At 42.7% G+C, this 18536-nt stretch overlaps 2 protein-coding genes and 1 non-coding gene across 5 annotated transcripts in view; 2 read left to right on the top strand and 1 right to left on the bottom strand.

Moving 5' to 3' along the window:
* LOC118977014 (small nucleolar RNA SNORD2) lies at positions 1–68 on the bottom strand. Its single transcript, XR_005064422.1, has one exon. It is a non-coding gene; the product is annotated as a small nucleolar RNA SNORD2 (small nucleolar RNA).
* Positions 69–4704: 4636 nt separating this feature from the next.
* Positions 4705–7293, top strand: HSPA2 (heat shock protein family A (Hsp70) member 2). The gene has a single exon (XM_037031343.1). The coding sequence runs from the start codon at positions 4855–4857 to the stop codon at positions 6763–6765; it is 1911 nt and encodes a 636-aa protein (XP_036887238.1). The 5' UTR covers positions 4705–4854; the 3' UTR covers positions 6766–7293.
* Positions 7294–13082: 5789 nt separating this feature from the next.
* PPP1R36 (protein phosphatase 1 regulatory subunit 36) overlaps positions 13083–18536 on the top strand; it is a 31933-nt gene continuing 26479 nt past the window's right edge. The window contains exons 1-2 of one of the 3 annotated variants that reach the window (XM_037031600.1): positions 13083–13210; positions 14029–14093. In XM_037031600.1, the coding sequence (XP_036887495.1) occupies positions 13202–13210; positions 14029–14093 (74 nt within the window). In that variant the 5' untranslated portion in view covers positions 13083–13201. Of the gene's footprint in view, positions 13271–13324; positions 13505–14028; positions 14094–18536 lie in introns of those variants that run through there. The other 2 variants (XM_037031599.1, XM_037031601.1) reach the window with 2 other exon arrangements.

The raw sequence follows: 18536 nt of genomic DNA, 5'->3' as shown, positions 1-18536 counted from the left end.
AAGTGATTGGCAATGAGTATTCTCTTCATTTCAGATTGGTTCCAAATATGATTGTCATAATTTCACTGGATTTAATTTTGCTTAATACGTGTTAACAATAATGGCATATTGAGTCTGACTCTTCTGTATGCAAAAACAATGGCCTTACTACTTTCAGATTATTTTAGACTATTCCGGAGGAGTGTATCCTCCCAGTTAGCACTCTCCAAAACTGAGTAGGTACAAGTTGTAGCAAACAAGTAGTAGCAAACAAGTTGTCTGCTGTGGTCACAAATTTACTTTTCTTCTGGAAAAGCCACTCTTCCAGGTTTGGGTTCTGAGACCCTTCCAGGCCAGGCAGAGTAGAGTCTCCCAGGGTACTGTGTATCTATAGTTTAATTGTAAATTTTAAAGGCAGTTGTCCAAGGCTCAGAGAAGCAAATGGTGACATTTTCCCCATATTGACAGGAGATTGGATAAATATTTTGGGACAGGGTACTTCCAAACAATTATAAAATGGCAGTATTTACAGAAGTCTTAAATATAATAACTAGTTTGACTCCAGTTTGCTCATAGGTCCTCAAATTATAGGCTGCTACTTATTCCACCTTCTCTTCCAGCCAATAATACCTCCTCAAAACAACCCGCGAGACTTTATGAAGGCTGCATCTAGGTAGGGATTGACAGGATTCCAGAAAATACATAATTTTCCCCCTAGTAATTTGGGAAAAAATTTATTCTTCCTCAGTCAGTCTCCTTAGGGCAGGCTTGACTATCCGTGCATACAGTTTTAGACCCCATTTTATTCACCAGAGTATCTCTAGTACAAGTATTTTCAGATGGGAATTTGTTTCAATTTTTGATATCTGCCATTTTAGTACAGAAATATAAGAGATAGGTAAAGAATCTTACTCTTATATAGGAAAAAAATTAAGTTATTCAGTATTTTTGGTTAAATAATGTGCCTCAGGTCACTTTTAATAAACATCGAGCTAGTGAATCACTACTGAGTTCCAGGTACTCTTCTGAGTGTTGGGGATTAATTAGAGAGGGTTTGACATATGTTAAAACTTTTGGTTTTTCCAGACTGTGTGGGACCTCAGTCTTTAAAAATATTTTGAAATACCTAGTATTTATAATCTGCCAAACAGATTTCTTATGTTGAAAATCAATAGTAATTTCTATGTAACTAGTAGGATTGGTGAACCTTGTTTCAAGTGAATATTAATGGTCAAGTCTTAAAAATCAATTGTAAAATTATATATATAAGAACATTTAGAAAAAATACTGTTAACCCATCTACAGATAACCAATTCTGATGTATTTTTCACATACATAAGATTATCCTACATATAGAGTAAGGAATTATGAAAGTCTTGTATCTTATTTTCCAATTAATTATATCAGTAACATTTTTCTGTCAGTAAAATTCTTGTAAACAATTTTTATGGCTACATAATAGTTCATCATATGGATGTACTATAATTGATGCAATCATTTCCTTATTGTCAGATGTATCCTTGCCTTTTTCATGTTGCTATTATCACAAATAATACTACCTGCATGTTCTATTATTTCCTTGGGATGAATCCCCCAGGGTAATGCTAAGTGAAAGGTATGGACATATTTAAGGTAAAGAAAAATGTTGTCACGTTATCTCCCAGAAAGATTGTACTAGTTTACATTTCCACTAGTAGAGTTTACCTGTTTTGCCGCACCATTGCTGGCATTGATAAATATTATTTGACTATAAATTTGCTAATTTGATCATTTAATGGGCTATATTTTTTAACTCTGAGCCACAGTCATCAAAAAATAAGATGAAAAAATCAATATAGATAAGGAGCAACGTGAAAATTCCAAGAATGATCAGTGTATGATAATGTTCTAGGACTGCAAAAGTTTATTTCATATGAAATCAAAGTTAAACTATGGTGGGGTTTTGGGGGGAAGAGCTCAGGATGCCATCTAAAGTATGAAACATCAATTTACTAGGTGACAAGTTAGAGCAGAAAGAATTGTATATATGTATATATATAATAAAAATGCAGATAAATTGCTACTGTGGTTTCAAAGCTGTGTTAAAGATTAATGTGGTGGTTACATTACAGCAGAAGTTTGTAATACCTGAATAACTGTACATAGAGACAGTATATAAGTTACTAAGGACCTGTCCCTTCTGAAGTTCCAGTTTTAGTGTTTGTGTATAAGAACTGGCATGTTTGGTGTTTGCAATCTTGCTTTGCTCGAGGAAAATGTGCAAGGGCTGTCTTAATAGAAGAAATCTGAAGACTCTGTGTTTCTTACAGTTTTGCTTTCAGTTGTTGCTGGGACCCTTTGTCTAAGTCACATCATATTATATCAGTTCTATAAAGAATTTGGATTGCTCTCCAGCCCTCTAATTCCCCCCTCGCCCATGCCTTTTTAAAAAACTACATAAAAGACATCAATTTGCCAGAATAAAATCAAGACCTATGTATTCACAATTTAAGGCAGTGTCAATCTGGTTTTATCTTTGTTTTCCCACTATTTTCTTTAAAAGGTTTCCTGGTTCAATTTTTTTCTTTAATTTCTTTTATGAAATAGGAAATGGGAATTGTGGTTAAAACCAGTACTATTTAACTAATAAGATTAACAAATTAATAGCATATGTGTTTCTAAAGATTAGAAATTGCATACTCAACTAGATAAAAGAAGCGTATTCATTGACAGACTTTACAGGGTTCTAGCAACACTACTTCTTGGTCGCATTACTCATGTGTTTCTCAAACAAAAACTTTGCCCAGTGCACTGTCTCACACAAATTTGATAGGGGCTGTCCATTACTACCTTCTTTCAAAGGATGGTTTCCCTCTCCCATAGCCCCAACGGGGAAAAAATCATGGTGCATAAAGCTCAGAAATGTATCCTGTCGACCTGAAGACTCGAATTCTTGTTTGTACCCTGCCCTTGTACTGACATTAACCTGTACAGACCCCGTAGTTGCTCCAGGCCACTGCTCCCCTCTTAGCCCAAGCTACAACAACGCACACAAGGAATGCTCTCCTCTCCTCTTTGCTGGCAACTTCGGCGCCTGGCTCAGGCGTGTCACCTCTTCCAGGAAGCCCTCACCAACACACTTTCCCCTGTCTGGATGTGTCGCCTCTTTGTTTTCCCATAGCGCTTCTCTTGAATTATGTTTACCTCTTTATTAGACTCTCGACCTCATAAAGAAAGACTATTTCATTTGTTTTCCTATTCTCCCATAGTAGGTATCCGCCCAAGCTTACTGAATTAATGGCTACAGCTAACACTGCCCCCCCCCCCCACGCCCCGCTCCCGCCCCAGTGTGAAATATTAGCCTACCGATTTTGTAACAGTTTTCCTTCGGGAGCCCATTTATAGGAGTCTGCTTCTAACCTCATTACCTGGTGCCAAACGGTAATTCCAAACCTACTTTCACATTCCTCTTAAGAAATGAATTCTTCTCTTTTTCACCTACCTTCTCTGAGGGTCTATGCCTCTGATGAAGCTTCCGCAAAGCTAGAGAAAATAATCTCATTCTGTTGTGCTTGGTCATAAACATGACTCGGGTCACAAACTAGGTCGCGTGTGCGCACGATGGGGATGAAAGAATCGGGCTGGGAAGGAGACTGGAGTGTTTTATGGTGCTTCAACATGAGAGTTTGATTATAGATTTTCCTGTGAATAACTTAAAGCGGCGGATAAAGTCCTTGAAACCCAAAATAAGGAAAGCAGTGGAGAGAACAGGGAGACGAAATCAGAAAGCATCAACTGGTAGGACAAGCATGAAAAATGGAAAGCGAGGTACGGAAAATTTAAGCGCTGGGACAAGTTGCAGCCACTCCCCAGTCTTCCATTGCGCAGGTCTCCCGCGAGCGGCGCCGAAAAAAGTCAGCCTCTCCGGGCTTCCTCCCCGACACCCCCCGCCCCCCCAACTCCCTACTCAGCTCCCGTCCCCCGCCCTCCTCCCCACACCGCCCGCCAGGCAGTTTAAATCGAGCGCTCACACCCACTGAGACGCTGCCAAGTGCGCAGAGTAAAATTCCGTAAGGCCGACAGCCGGATCCTGGAACTTAGGTGTCATTTTATTTTGGTCCGAGGCCTGAGGGGAGCCGCCCTCACGTCGATATTGTGCCAAAGTTAAAAAAGTGGGTTTTGGCCCTATTTCCTCGGTGCAACCAACTCAGTGAATTGGCCTGCCCCCGGGTGCTGGGTTAGTAGGAACCCTCGGAAATGGACTGCACACTTAAGGCCTAGGAACTGAAAAAGCAATTTCTCTTCCCGGCTCCCTTTCAGTGCGGTGCCTCCGCCCTCACCACGCCCTGGCCGTAGCTTTTTTCCTTCTCCACCCACTTAGGAGTCCGCGCTGCTCATTGGCCGCGTAACCTGCCAATCCAATGAATATCGGCGAATCCAGCCTTACGGAAGGCGAAGATCAAAAGAAAGCGCGTACACCTGGAGGGCGTCGGAGAGTGCACGAGCCTAACGCCCCCAAGCTGCCGGCGTCTGAAGTGGAGTGGCGGACCTCGCCGCTAGGAGACACGGAGGGGATATTTACATAACGGCTGCCCTTCGCAGCCTCACGCGGGCCGGGGTCCCGCCCCGCACTCAACTTAAAAATCTATTGGGCCGCGGGCGGGTCACTCCGACAAAAAGCAAGCCTTGGCGGGCGGTCCTAAGAGCGGATTGGCTCTGGGAGTTTCCACAAGTCGGCGGGGGGAGGTGGCTATAAGAGCGAGGAGCCAAGGCTAGGGGAGCGAGAGACACAGTTTGCGCTCGTGGTGTCAGGTGCAGGGCAGCCGTTAGTTGACTCCGCGGATTTTCTGTCCCTGGTGTTCTTGCCTAACGTCGCTTGCCTATCTTTCGGTCAGGATGTCTGCCCGCGGCCCGGCTATTGGCATCGACCTGGGCACCACTTACTCGTGCGTAGGGGTCTTCCAACATGGCAAAGTGGAGATCATCGCCAACGACCAGGGCAACCGCACCACCCCCAGCTACGTGGCTTTCACCGACACCGAGCGCCTCATTGGCGATGCCGCCAAGAACCAGGTGGCTATGAACCCCACCAACACCATCTTCGACGCCAAGAGGCTGATCGGACGGAAGTTCGAGGATGCTACAGTGCAGTCGGACATGAAACACTGGCCGTTCCGAGTGGTGAGCGAGGGAGGGAAGCCCAAAGTGCAGGTGGAGTACAAGGGAGAGATGAAGACCTTCTTCCCAGAGGAGATCTCCTCCATGGTCCTCACTAAGATGAAGGAGATCGCCGAAGCCTACCTCGGTGGCAAGGTGCAGAGCGCAGTCATCACCGTCCCTGCCTATTTCAACGACTCGCAGCGCCAGGCCACGAAGGATGCGGGCACCATCACGGGCCTCAACGTGCTCCGCATCATCAACGAGCCCACGGCGGCGGCCATAGCCTACGGCCTGGACAAGAAGGGCAGCGCGGGCGGCGAGAAGAACGTGCTCATCTTTGACCTGGGCGGCGGCACCTTCGACGTGTCCATCCTGACGATTGAGGATGGCATCTTCGAGGTGAAGTCCACGGCTGGCGACACTCACCTGGGCGGCGAGGACTTTGATAACCGTATGGTAAGCCACCTGGCTGAGGAGTTCAAACGCAAGCACAAGAAGGACATTGCACCCAACAAGCGCGCAGTGCGGCGGCTTCGCACCGCCTGCGAGCGCGCCAAGCGCACCCTGAGCTCCTCCACACAGGCTAGCATCGAGATCGACTCGCTCTACGAAGGTGTGGACTTCTACACGTCAATCACCCGCGCTCGCTTCGAGGAGCTCAACGCTGACCTGTTCCGCGGGACCCTGGAGCCGGTGGAGAAGGCGCTGCGCGACGCCAAGCTGGACAAGGGCCAGATCCAGGAGATCGTGCTGGTTGGTGGCTCTACCCGCATCCCCAAGATCCAGAAGCTGCTGCAGGATTTCTTCAATGGCAAAGAGCTCAACAAAAGCATCAATCCCGATGAGGCGGTGGCCTACGGAGCAGCGGTGCAGGCGGCCATCCTGATCGGAGACAAGTCAGAGAACGTGCAGGACCTGCTGCTACTCGACGTGACCCCGTTGTCGCTGGGCATCGAGACGGCTGGCGGCGTTATGACCCCGCTCATCAAGAGGAACACCACGATCCCCACCAAGCAGACGCAGACCTTCACCACCTACTCAGACAACCAGAGCAGCGTGCTGGTCCAGGTGTACGAGGGCGAACGGGCCATGACCAAGGACAATAACCTGCTGGGCAAGTTCGACCTGACCGGGATTCCCCCGGCGCCTCGCGGGGTCCCCCAGATTGAGGTCACCTTCGACATCGACGCCAACGGCATCCTCAACGTCACCGCCGCCGACAAGAGCACTGGTAAAGAAAACAAAATCACCATCACCAACGACAAGGGTCGTCTGAGCAAGGACGACATTGACCGGATGGTGCAGGAAGCCGAGAGGTACAAATCAGAAGACGAAGCCAATCGCGACCGTGTCGCCGCCAAAAACGCCGTGGAGTCCTATACCTACAACATCAAGCAGACGGTGGAAGACGAGAAGCTGCGGGGCAAGATTAGCGAACAGGACAAAAACAAGATCCTCGACAAGTGTCAGGAGGTGATCAACTGGCTCGACCGAAACCAGATGGCGGAGAAAGATGAGTTTGAACACAAGCAGAAAGAGCTGGAAAGAGTGTGCAACCCCATCATCAGCAAACTTTACCAAGGCGGCCCTGGCGGCGGCGGCGGGTCCGGAGCCTCCGGGGGACCCACCATCGAGGAAGTGGACTAAGCTTGCACTCCAGTCAGCGTAAACCTCTTTTCCTTTCTTTATTTTTTTAAACTTAATCTTCAGTGTATTTTCCCCATTACCATATAGTCCCCTTATATCTCCCTCCCCCCCTCTATTTTTTCCTTTTGTTTTTGTTTCTTTGAAATGTCCTCGTGCCAAGTAGAGAGCTATTGTTGGAAGTCTTTAGCCCGGTGTATACATATGAAAGGAAAGGAGCAACAACTTAGTTTAATTATAAAAGGTTAGTTCTAAAGTTTGATTTTTAAAAGCATTATTTGAGGTTTCTTTTAAATGCATTTGCATGTTTGCTGACTTGAGCAATTTTGATTAGCTTAGTTTTATATGGGAAACCTTAAGTTTGTGCACTTGTTCTATGGAAGCTTGGTAACAATATATAGAGGCTTGAATTGTTTAATTTTATGTGCTAAGGAGGAAAGCCAATGTTGCAGTAAAGTCAAGAATAGGCATTCTTTTTGCACACAACTGCATAAGTACAAATTTAAAGTAAAGCTGGAATTGATTTCAAAATTGCTGTCTTGGAGTTTTCAATTTTCCTTCCGTACTGTTTTACCCATGTTAATTTTTAACTAAGATATTAGTATGAGGTTAAATTTATCTAACTCAGTCTTGTCTAATTCTCAGATGAGGTTCCCGCTTTGAATTACCAACAGCTTAATTGGAGAAGATCTGGGTAAACTTTCCCCCCTCTTTGAACACAGAAACCAGACTAGCATCTTCCAATGTACCCAAACTCCTAAGGCTTGGCTTAAGTGTTCAAGTGAAAATCCACCTGTATATTCCATTAAAATACAAGCTATATTTTGGGGTTAAATGTAAAATGATTCTTTAAACTAAAAAAAGCTGGGGCACTAGTTGTCTTCTGATAATAGCCCAAAGTAGAATGAAACAAATTGCCTTCTGTGCCATACAGGTGCCTGAAACAAGAACTTTAAAGCCACTTAATATTAAGAGTCCAGATTTAGTCAAACTTGTTTTAACTTTCTAGTAAAACAGCTCAATTCCTGAACTTATTCCATAAGGATGTGTTTCCAGCAGGCACAATTTCTAGGTGGGTAGGAGATTTGTAGATGTTTTTTCCCCAATTTAAGAATCATAATGATTTTGCAATACCTGCCTTAAATCACTAGAACAGATTTTTTTAAAGTCAAACTGCAACATGGTTCTGTATTTTATATTAATATACAACTTGTCCATTTTCCTATATATCTGATTTGAGATTGCTATAGATAGGAATATTGCAACCCTTTGGAATAAAGGACTTTGAAGGATAAAGTCCACTATCCTGGGCTTTAAAATCCACAACCTTGGGAGAAGGAGGGTTCATGTTTATTTATTACTGGAATTACACTTCTGCTTTGTTTGGATTTATTCTCTTTAAGGGAAACTTGGGATAAATTCTGTGAAGCTGATTGGAAAATGCATAGTTAGCCTAATGTTTTCACTACATGTATACATTTTGATATCTCTTTCCAAATAATGTGGATTTGCTTCATGTTGTTCATAAGATAACTGAATTATAGAAACTATATTTTTAATTTAGTAGTGGACCCTTTAATTTAATAGTGGATCTTTATTATGCAGAGAGAATAAAAAGTAGGGAACAAAGCAGCCTAAAATTGGGCTTTGGTAATGACCCTCACACAAGAAATGACTCTTAAGTACATACACATTTCCTTCCTTCCCCAACCCCAGCAGGTTTCATTTGGGTGGGGGATGAAGATAAAAAATCAATTGTGAAATTACTTCAAAATAAACTTTTAGAAATTACACTGAAAAGCTGAAGATAACTTGGGGTTACTGGCAGGGTGCCTGTGCCACGCTAGTGGAAAATTTTCGGCAAGGAGGTATAATGGTGTTTCATTGACTACAGATAATATCACGAATATTTGACAGACTACTTGTTATTAAGAAACAGGTCATTAATAGTCTCAGAGTGACTTTGAGCATTCATTTTTACCAAGTATTAAGCTTCTTTATTTGTTAAAAGTAGATCTTTATTTGTTGAAAGTGTTTATCCCTTGCTCTAACTTCAGAATGTAATGGAGTCTTTCTTTCAGTGCAATTTGGTATTAGTATGACTCATTTTAGACCTCACTTTAAAAGATACTAGCTTCTAAAGTATCAGAAAGATGACCAGAGGTAGTCTCTTCGATCCTGTGGCCAGGCCTCTGGTAACTGGCTATAACACCAATTTCAATCTATGTAAACACTTATTTTCTATTATTTTGAAAAGTAATTTGTAAAACTTCTAGCCTTCTTGAGTGTTTTTTATTTAATTCTGCCTTCTCAAATTTATCTAGATCTGAATGTTATTAAGATAAAGCTACCAAAGCAGCCATCCAGTGTTTCCAGGGGTCAGTTGAAACTAGTAACCCAATAACCCCTGGGAACTCCTTAGCAAATGTTAGATCAGCTATAGTCAAATGACAATGGAAAAAGTACTTGATGTTAGGACAAGGCTAAATTACAGTTTAAGAATTAATTAAGCATCACTTGAACTTTAAAGTAGTGTGTTATGTTAGAGACTAGTGGTCATTTATGACTAAAGCAAATGCAATACATGTAAAATAAAAAATACATTTCTCAGAATAGGCACTTAAATTCTTCTTACCTGAATGGTTAATTAACATAGTTGTCCCTGTTTTGAGGCAATAAAACTAGATACCTGTTAAAATAACACATAATAGGTAATTTACAGTATTTGGATGTGTGGTGTTTCAAAACAAGCTCACTCTAAATTTTTTATAGTATTTGTTATGTATAATGTAAATGGAGGTATTAATGATACCTCCATAAAACTTACACATTAGGAGGTATTAATGATATATATTTAAACTTAACATATATAATAGGATATTTAGTGAATCATCTAATCAATACATCAGGGAGGCTAAATGAGAACTTCTTTATCCTATATATAATCTTAAGTAGGAATACAACCTGGTTATTTAGATAAAATCAAAAGATTTCTTTTTATGAAATTCAAATACTAGGCCCATGATAAGGCCTTCACCTACTTTAAATGGAATGTAGTTTATAAAAGTTGTAGTTAAAGTTTTAAAGAATCTCAAATCCATATATTACAAGACAATTGCTAAAATATATATTCTAAAATATATTTATATATTTTATAGAAAGAACTTTACATATTTCATAAGAATATATACATTAAAGAACAAGAATATTCTATTGCTTCTGTATATTTAATTTATAAATAAGTATCAGAAAACTGTTTTTGAAGGACTGTCCTTAAGTATTAAAATTAGATACAGAATTTCTTTTTTTTTTAAGATTTTATTTATTTATCTTTAGGGGGGGAAGGAAGGAGAGAAGGAGAGAAATATCAATGTATGGTTGCTTCTTGTGAGTCTCCCACTGGGAACTGGCCTGCAACCCAGGCATGTGCCCTGACTGGGAATCGAACCACAATCGTGTGGTTCACAGACCTGAGCTCAATCCACTGAGCTACACCAGCTAGGGCTTAGATACAGAATTTCATTCCTTGATGAAAAAGTAAGGATCTTTGGGAAAAGAGACCAGTGTTTACTTTTGATATAGCTCTTGGAATGGATATATGCATTTCTGAAACATAATAGGGTGATATTTATTGTAGAAATGTCTTTTATCAATAGATAAAATCAGGAAGCCATAGGCTCTTTTCTCCATCACTTTCAGGATAGATTATTAGGTTGTTTGGGAATTCAAGATTAGGGAAATCAGTAACCAAAAATGGAGTTGCTAATTCAAATACCATCATTGCCTCATCCTTACATGTTAATTTTTTTAAAGGTAAAATTGTAACACTATGGAAACCTGTCCATTATGACTTTTTCATAATATTGAGGCAGGATAGTAAGAAGCTAGGAAAATTCCTTGGCAATTAGAATGGAGAAACTGAGACAGACAGCTGAACAAACTGGCCAAGCAACTTATAGCCAGATGCAGAAGTAAGCTCCCTGGAGATAACATCTTGGCCTCAGTTGTATTTCAGCTCCAGGCCCAGAAAAGAGGCAAAACCAGGTGGGTGACACCAGGACCAGCTGCAATGACTAATGACCCCTGCCCTCCTGAAAGGGCACACCTGGAAAACTAATGAATATTCTGCTGATGAATATTCTGCTGAAACCCTCCCCTGAAACCTAAAATTCCTGCCAACAAGAGGGAGAAAATCCCCAAGACACAGGACCCAGCCTGTTCTCTCCCTCTGGGGAGCATGCCTACATCTTTCCTTTTCCTTTCCTCCTCCCCAGTGGGCATGTATCTCCCAAACTTTAAGGATCCCCATGAGACTTGCAATGGGCAGCAGCAGCTCGTCCTGTCCCAGGCTAACCTGAACCTGTCTCCAAGCCTCCTTTTCTCAGTGAGAAAATCCTGCAGCCCCACCTGGGCTCATTTCTTTCCTGTAACATTTTTAGAGTGCCAAAGCAGCCAGCCTAGGTCTCTCCTGTTGCTTGTTCTATACTAAGCCCTTTCTTGTTTCACTGACCTCAACTTCAATAAACCTGCTCTCAATCACCTGGACTCCTGTTGTGAAATCTCTCCTTCATGAAGTCAAGAACCCACACACTATTGGCTAGCCCTAGGCAGACCTGCTGAGGACCAGGTCCCCTGACCAGTAACAGTATAAGCATACACTGTAATTCAGTTAATGTTTTACATCTAAAAATCTGGGACCAGCAACTCAGTTCTATATTATATGCTCTTAGTTATATGACCTTGAAATATTTCTTTTAATTAGGGGGGAAAAAAACCCACCCAAGAAAACCTTTCCCTCACAGGACACTTGGAATTATTAATTAGATAGTACTTTTACCCCTACTTTATAACGTCGTGATTTTTTTCTAAAAGGAAAATTATTTACATTTTAGGTTGTGAATTTCTAATGTTATAAAAAACACCTATTTGGTGCAAAATGTAACCTAAGAAATGAGTGGGTCAATTTTACAATAATGATTTAGAGCAATAAAAACAATCTTTTCTTCCTTCTTTTGTTAGGAGTTGGTGATACGGAAGTATAAGATGGTTGTTCTGAATTAGAAGGGTTCCTTTAAATACTATTTCTTCTAGCACCTGTGAAATCACTTGCCATGTAACATTTATGTAGGGGTTCTCATTATTTGGGGTTCTCAACTCTTATTTTTTACCTTAGTTTTATACATTAGACACCCTGAAGTTAGACTATAGTGAGGTGTAAAAGATCTTTGTTGTTCTTCACTCATTGGGATAAATTGGTTGACTGAAGTGTGCTCTTCCTAATAACCATTGTCAGGCGAATAGATTCCAGGTTTTTCTGGAGCTTTAGCTTATTATTTCTCCCTGTCCACCCCACCCCAGGTTATGTATAGTGTTTGGTGAAAAACTCTTGGTGAATGGAATAGTCTTACTCCTTTGCAAGTGAGTCATCTTGTAATAAGCCAGCCTTGAGGCCACAACCTCAAAGCAGCACTGTCAGTATATGGGTCGGTGGGTTTTTGTGTGTCCTGAGCTGACGGGAACAGCTACCAGGAACGAACAAAAGTGAGTGGAACATAAATCTAAGTGATTACAATTTTATAATTATTGTAACCAGTGACTGTCTCATCAAGTAGTGAGACGGAGAGAGTGGAGATAGTAGAAATGTCTATTTTCATAGTATTAAAGTTTATGGGAGTATATAATCACCAACTGTTTAGTAAGCATCTTATGCTAAGTGAGCTGTGGGGATAAAACAAAAGAATATGTGAGATTCTCAGTCATGTGTCTTCTAGCATGCTTATATATTAGCATTGGAAGAAAAGAACTATACTCTCTACATCAACGCAGTTGCGAGAAGAAATTACAACATGATTTGAAAAGTGAGAAGAGTAAATGTAAAAATATCAATTGAAGACCCATTGACACAAAGCAGTTTCTTTGCTTTAAGCAGTACTGCTTTTGAGTCCTTATGAAGGGAGGTGGTTTGCACACATTACTTCTTAAGAATCTTCTTAACCCCTGATTTGGGTATCTTCTAGTTGTGCAGAACAAAGATTGAGAACCTTATTTCCAAGCTTCCTCGCCTACTCTTCCCCACCCCAATCAATCCAGTCCCACCTGGAACAAAGAGAACTTCCCTGTGGAAGTGAACCTAATTATTCAGAGTAAACACAAAACAGTACAGTGAAGGAGTCAGTCAGTTCATGGAACACTCCCCCTGACTCCCACCCGCACCGCCACCCCCACCCCTGGGCAGCTTTGCCATGGAGACTCCCATTAGCCACCACAGCAAAGGCTGTCGCTAGGTGGCCGTTAGAACGCCCAGCGTCCCCCGATCCGCGTCGGCCGCCGGCCCGGGGCGCCAGCAGAGGCGGGGCGGCGTCCGCTAGCCTGGGGCGCAGTTTCAGGGTGCGACCCGCCCGTCGCCTAGGCAGCTCCGTGAGGCCCACAGTGTGAGACCATGAACCAGGTGCGGGAGGATTATCTGAGGAGGAGCCGTTTGGCAGCGCAGGGGGCTACCTGGCAGGATGTAAGTGCAGCCGGGGGCGCCCTGAGCCAGGCGGCGGGTGGGAGGCCGCCTGCTGCCCCGGCCTGGCCCGCGGCGCCCGGTTCCCCTCTGCGCTCCCGCCCCGCCGAGCCGCCGCCTGGGTCCCGGCTGCGCGGACTCACAGAGCCGCGGGCTCAGCGCCTCCGAAAACAAAAACGGTGGAATTGTATTCGGCAAAGGCCAGAAAGGATTCTGGCTCCCTGCGCAGATACTTAGGTATTTATGGAAGTCCCATCTCACCAGCCCCAAAATAAAGAGCTCCCCTGTGTGGGAAGCAGTCGGCTCCGGGACCGATCCCGGAGAGGAAAGGCCGGTGGGTCGGTAGCAAAGAACAGGGGAGCGGGGGCACACTTGGCTGACTGTTCCTTGCTAACTTCCTCGGAAGGGCGGTCTGTGTTAGAGGGGCTTCTATTATGAGTGTCTCTACTATTAGGTCGAGGCTGTCGGGGCATCGTTTATTGTGGTTTGAGCCCCAATTCATCCGTCATTTGTTACCATGGGCTTTGAGACAGTACAAGCTAAGTTTTGTAATTTCCCTTCGTTTCTACTGAAACTACACCTAAAAACCAGTAAAAAGGAGAAAATCCCAGCTTCAGATTAAAGGAAGAACACCCTTTATCAGTCTCCATCTTTGTAAAATGAAAAGCAACTAGTGGGAATTACTGTTAAATGTTTATTATGACTTGTGGATTGTAAATTGAACTTTTAATTATTTTTGCTGCAATGGTTTTATTTTACAGCAGTCGGGATTACGATTAGGCATGTGGTACTGGAAAGATGAGACTAAAACTCTTGAATTCAGAAGGTACATTTTAATAAAACTTTATTATAGCATTTATAAAAAATACATGTATAGCATTTATTTAAAAAATCAAGCAATACAAAAGGTATAGAGAATACAATATCCACTCAAATCTCACCAGTGTTAAGCCCCTCAGTGGCAAGAACTGTGTTACTCATCTTCCTGCCCCTGGAGCCGTCTGATGAACTTCATAAATAGACATTCACCAAATGTTTATTGTTCAGTAAACCAACTACATGTCAAGCAGAGAAAGACTAGAGGCAGGGACTAATTAGAAGGTTAGTTGTAGGAGGATTACACATAGTTATACAGGTTAAAAAAACAAAACAGGACTGAGTCTGTACTGGGAGCAATAGAGAGAAGGGTGTAGGACCAAGAGATACGTAAAAGTCTGAATGGACAGGATGTTTGGGTAGAACTGATAGAATGTGGTCCCTGGGTGTGAAGTAGGTGTTTAGATCGACCCCCAGGTATGTGGCTTGGGTGGCTGGGGTTGCCCTTCACCCATATACAGAATAAAAAAGGCAAAACTGGTGATGTGTTTAAGGACATTATGCCATACCCACGTGGATATGTCTTTAGATGGTTGGACAAATGGGGCTGGAGGCCAGGAAAGGAGTTAGCTAAGCAGATGTAATTTATAGTTATGTTGTATTTAATGTAAATTAAATATCAATAATTTAAAGGCTAAACAGTACATTAGAGTCATAATCAAAAGTTTATATTCCATAGAATAAATATGGAATATATTACATATTTATTTCAGGATTTGAGTAATCTGTCATTTCCAAAGCAATGATTGTTCAGTTTTTGTTCTCAGATATGTCACAGAAAATTCTATTGAGTAGCTCCTGAAACGTCAGACTTGGTGAGTGTGGGACAGACAGTGAGAAGGAAAGACAGAAAGATAGCTTTGGTAAAAAAGGCGAAAGATTTATGTGATCTGAAGAGAAACCAGAGTATAGCTTTGGGATTAGACACACAAAATACATCCTAGAGCACAAGAACATACGGAAATAAACTTTTAAGTGCCAGCATTTTTTTACCTTCATGTATATTTAAAGGCCATCTCAGGCCTCTCTTTTATGATGAAAATTGGACCGTGCTTTTTACTTACTGACCTTCTTTGTAAAGTTACTTAATTTGTAGAATTTTTCAAACTAATCTTCAATACCAATCTAATAATGACCCAACACAAGTGGCACTATTTCCTATATAAGTGTATTAATAAATTCATAGATGTCAATTTTACTCTGACTTTCTTATTCATAAAACATTCTATCCATAAACTAATAATTTGGTTCACTACCAAATTATTCTTTGAAAACATTTTGATTGCTTCCCACTAATTTTGGAGAATATACATGGGAGGATTGATTTAAAAGGTAAAATATATGGCATAATGTTGAACAAAACAGGCCAGGCACCAAAATGTAAATACTGTATGATTCTAATTATTTATGAGTTTAAAATGACAGAAAAAAAGAACTTTGATGATAGAGGTGAGAATTATGGTCAGCTTTAAGGGTTTATCACCTGGACAGGCCTGGGGGAAGGCACTGCAGAATATTCTGAGGTGCTGGAAATGAACTGTATTGTTACCTGGGTGGCAGTTACAATGGGTACCTGTGTAGATGATATAAAACTCATCAAGCTGTATACTTAAGAGTTATGTGCTTTACTACTATCTAAGTTATACTTCAATTTTAAAATTAAAAGGCCAAATAAACCCAGCTCCAGACTCTGTGGAACATACAAATTGGAGGTAGTTAGGAGTGATGGAGACAGGAATACCGTGAAGAACAGACGGGGGGCTGGGGGCAGTTCCTTTGTGGTTGGGCTGCTTTGTGTTGAAGCCACTTCATGCGGCAAACCTCAGAGTATCAGGACTACCCTTGGAGTCCAGCTGCTGGGGAGAGTACTAAGGAAGAGGAAAGCAGAACTTTGTGTGTTTTAGGTCCGAGTTAGTATTTGGATTTGATGGGAATATGGGTACCGATCCTCTCTAAAAGCCTAAGCATCTCCCATCACAAATTAAAAAGTAGGTTTGAAGTTAGAGAGGACCCATGAGCTGGAACATGCTCTTTTTTCCAGAGACAATGCTGTAGAGACTTATGTCACCCCCATCCATAGCGATGAGACAGGGCAGAGGCAGAGGAGGTTGAGAGGTGACAGTGGTAAGGGTGGGTGTGGCAGAGGGAGAAGGCCAGTGTGGTCACTGCTCTTAGGCTTAGTTCTGTTTGGCGCCGCTCCACAAGCCTTCACTAGGCATACCACCAACACTGCATCTATGCTCTACAAAGTCCTCCCCCGTGTTGTCGAGGAGGGGTGAGATCAGAGCTAGGGAGACAGGACAGTTATGCGGCAAACCAAGGGGGAGATGACTTGCAGGAGAAGAGAGAGTCTAGAGCTAGCCAAAGAGAAAGAATGATTAGAAGGGTCAAAGGAAAAACCCCGAGACACACAAGCCTTCAAAGGCAAAAGAAAATTCCCTAAGAAGAGGGATTGGAATGGCGAGTGGTCAGAAGTGTTAGATGCTGGAGAGAGCTCAGGGTGGGGCATATACTGAAAAGAAGCCCTTCTGTGGATTTAACAAGTTAGGGATTGCTGAGGACCTAGGTGAGCAACAGTTTCAGGGGCGAGGTAGGGTGGAAATTAGATAAGGGGAGAAATTGGACGAGGAGAAAATCTTAGATAAAGATGAGAAACTAGCAAGAGAGTACTCTTCTAAGTAAATTTGCCAGTGAAAAAGGAAAGGAAGAGATGATCATCTTTAGGGGGTCCAGTACTAAGGAAAGGAGATTTTTGGTGGTTCTGTATTAGGAAAACTGTTTGTCTTGAGAGAAAGGAGATGGAAGAGAAAAGAAGGAAGGTCGGAATAGGACCAACGCCACAGGTTAGCCCGGAAAAGATAGAAGCAGTGTTTCCACTGTGTATGATGGGAAGGAGCTAATACAGACAGGACAGCGTGGGAATTTGAAAGTGCGGGGAGGAGTGTCTATGCTGCTCTCCTTACTGAAAATAAGCAAGAGGAAGGACAATCTTGGGTAGCACCGTTGCTGACCCTGACTCTTCTCCTGAGATTGCTGCTCCCCTTGGGACTCATTCACCAGTAACTGCTACCACAGCCACAGTGGACTGGGCTGAGGCGGAGGAAAACCATGTCCACCCAAGAACCCTGACCCAGTCGGTACCCAAATGGGACCGTTGCCTGAAGTCCAGAAGACAGGGGCAGCTTCCCAGGGGCGGTAATAGCCAAGCCAAGACTTGAGGAGGAGGAGTTGATGAGGCAAAGGGAGATTTGGTTGGGAAGGAGGGGAGTGCATTCCCAGAAGGAACAGCATGTGCAAAAGCCCATTCTTGAGAGGGCATGGGACATGTTTAGGACTGCAGGCAGTCCGGGAGGCTGGGTATAGAGTTCCAAGTGTTTAGAGACAAAGGAGACCAGGGCAGGATGATGAAAAGACTTGCATACAATGCAGAGGTAGTTGAAAATTATTCAGAGGGTTCAGGGGAGACATCAAAATCTCTTAAGCAAGAAAGTAACCTGGGATGAGAATCACCTCTTAGGGAAATGACTGTGCCTGGGGCATAGGAAATGTTTGGAGGAAGACAAGACTGGAGGTGGGGGAAATAATTAAGAAGCAATTGCAGAAATTTAGTTGACAGATGATGGTGGCTAACATTAACATGGTGGCAGAGAAGGGAGAGGGGAGTAGACAGGTGTTAGGTGGACTGTGGGGGCTCAAGAATGTAGAGAAATCGAGGACGACACATTTACTGCCTCAGACACCTGGGTGGGTGGTGGCACCTCTTTGCTGAGTTGTGAGACAGGAATAGTGGATACAAGTGAAAAGGGAATGAGTTTAGTTTCAGACATACGGAGTTTGAGGTGTCTGGAGAGTGTGCAAGCGAAGGTGTCCAACAGGCAGATGTATGAGTTTATGTGTCTGCAGAAAAACCTAAACCTTATATTGGAATTAGTTGAGTAGATGAAATTAGAGGAATTGAAGAGAGTAACTAAATGGGACCTTGAGATATAGGCTCTCTTTTAGGGGATGTAATTGGGAAGAGTGGCTTTAGGAGAGTAAGAAAGAACATCCAACAACAGGGAGAAAAATTTGGAGTCTCATGAATCCAGATAATTGCTTTGCAGAGTAACGGCTTAATCTTAGGGACATTCACATTCTGTCTGAAATCTCTGCCTTGATTGTTGTCTCCTTCCACATGGGGTAGGCCACTTTTTACACCTGCCAGCTAACAGGTGTTTGCAGACTTCTAGGTGTTCTCAAGCTGAAATCGAGAGAAGACAATCCTTTCCTCTCTCCCACCTTGCATTTCCTGGCGTCTTTCCTAGATGAATGACTCTGGAAATCTTACCCTTCAGAGAAGACCTACACCCTATTAACAGGCAGATCTTACCTTACCTTTCCAGATTATACCCCA

Source organism: Sturnira hondurensis, unplaced genomic scaffold (assembly GCF_014824575.4).
Source record: "Sturnira hondurensis isolate 20B ecotype Veracruz unplaced genomic scaffold, ASM1482457v3 Scaffold0021143, whole genome shotgun sequence".
In the NCBI taxonomy this organism is placed as follows: domain Eukaryota; kingdom Metazoa; phylum Chordata; class Mammalia; order Chiroptera; family Phyllostomidae; genus Sturnira; species Sturnira hondurensis.
This window is presented reverse-complemented; position numbering and strand designations above follow the sequence as displayed.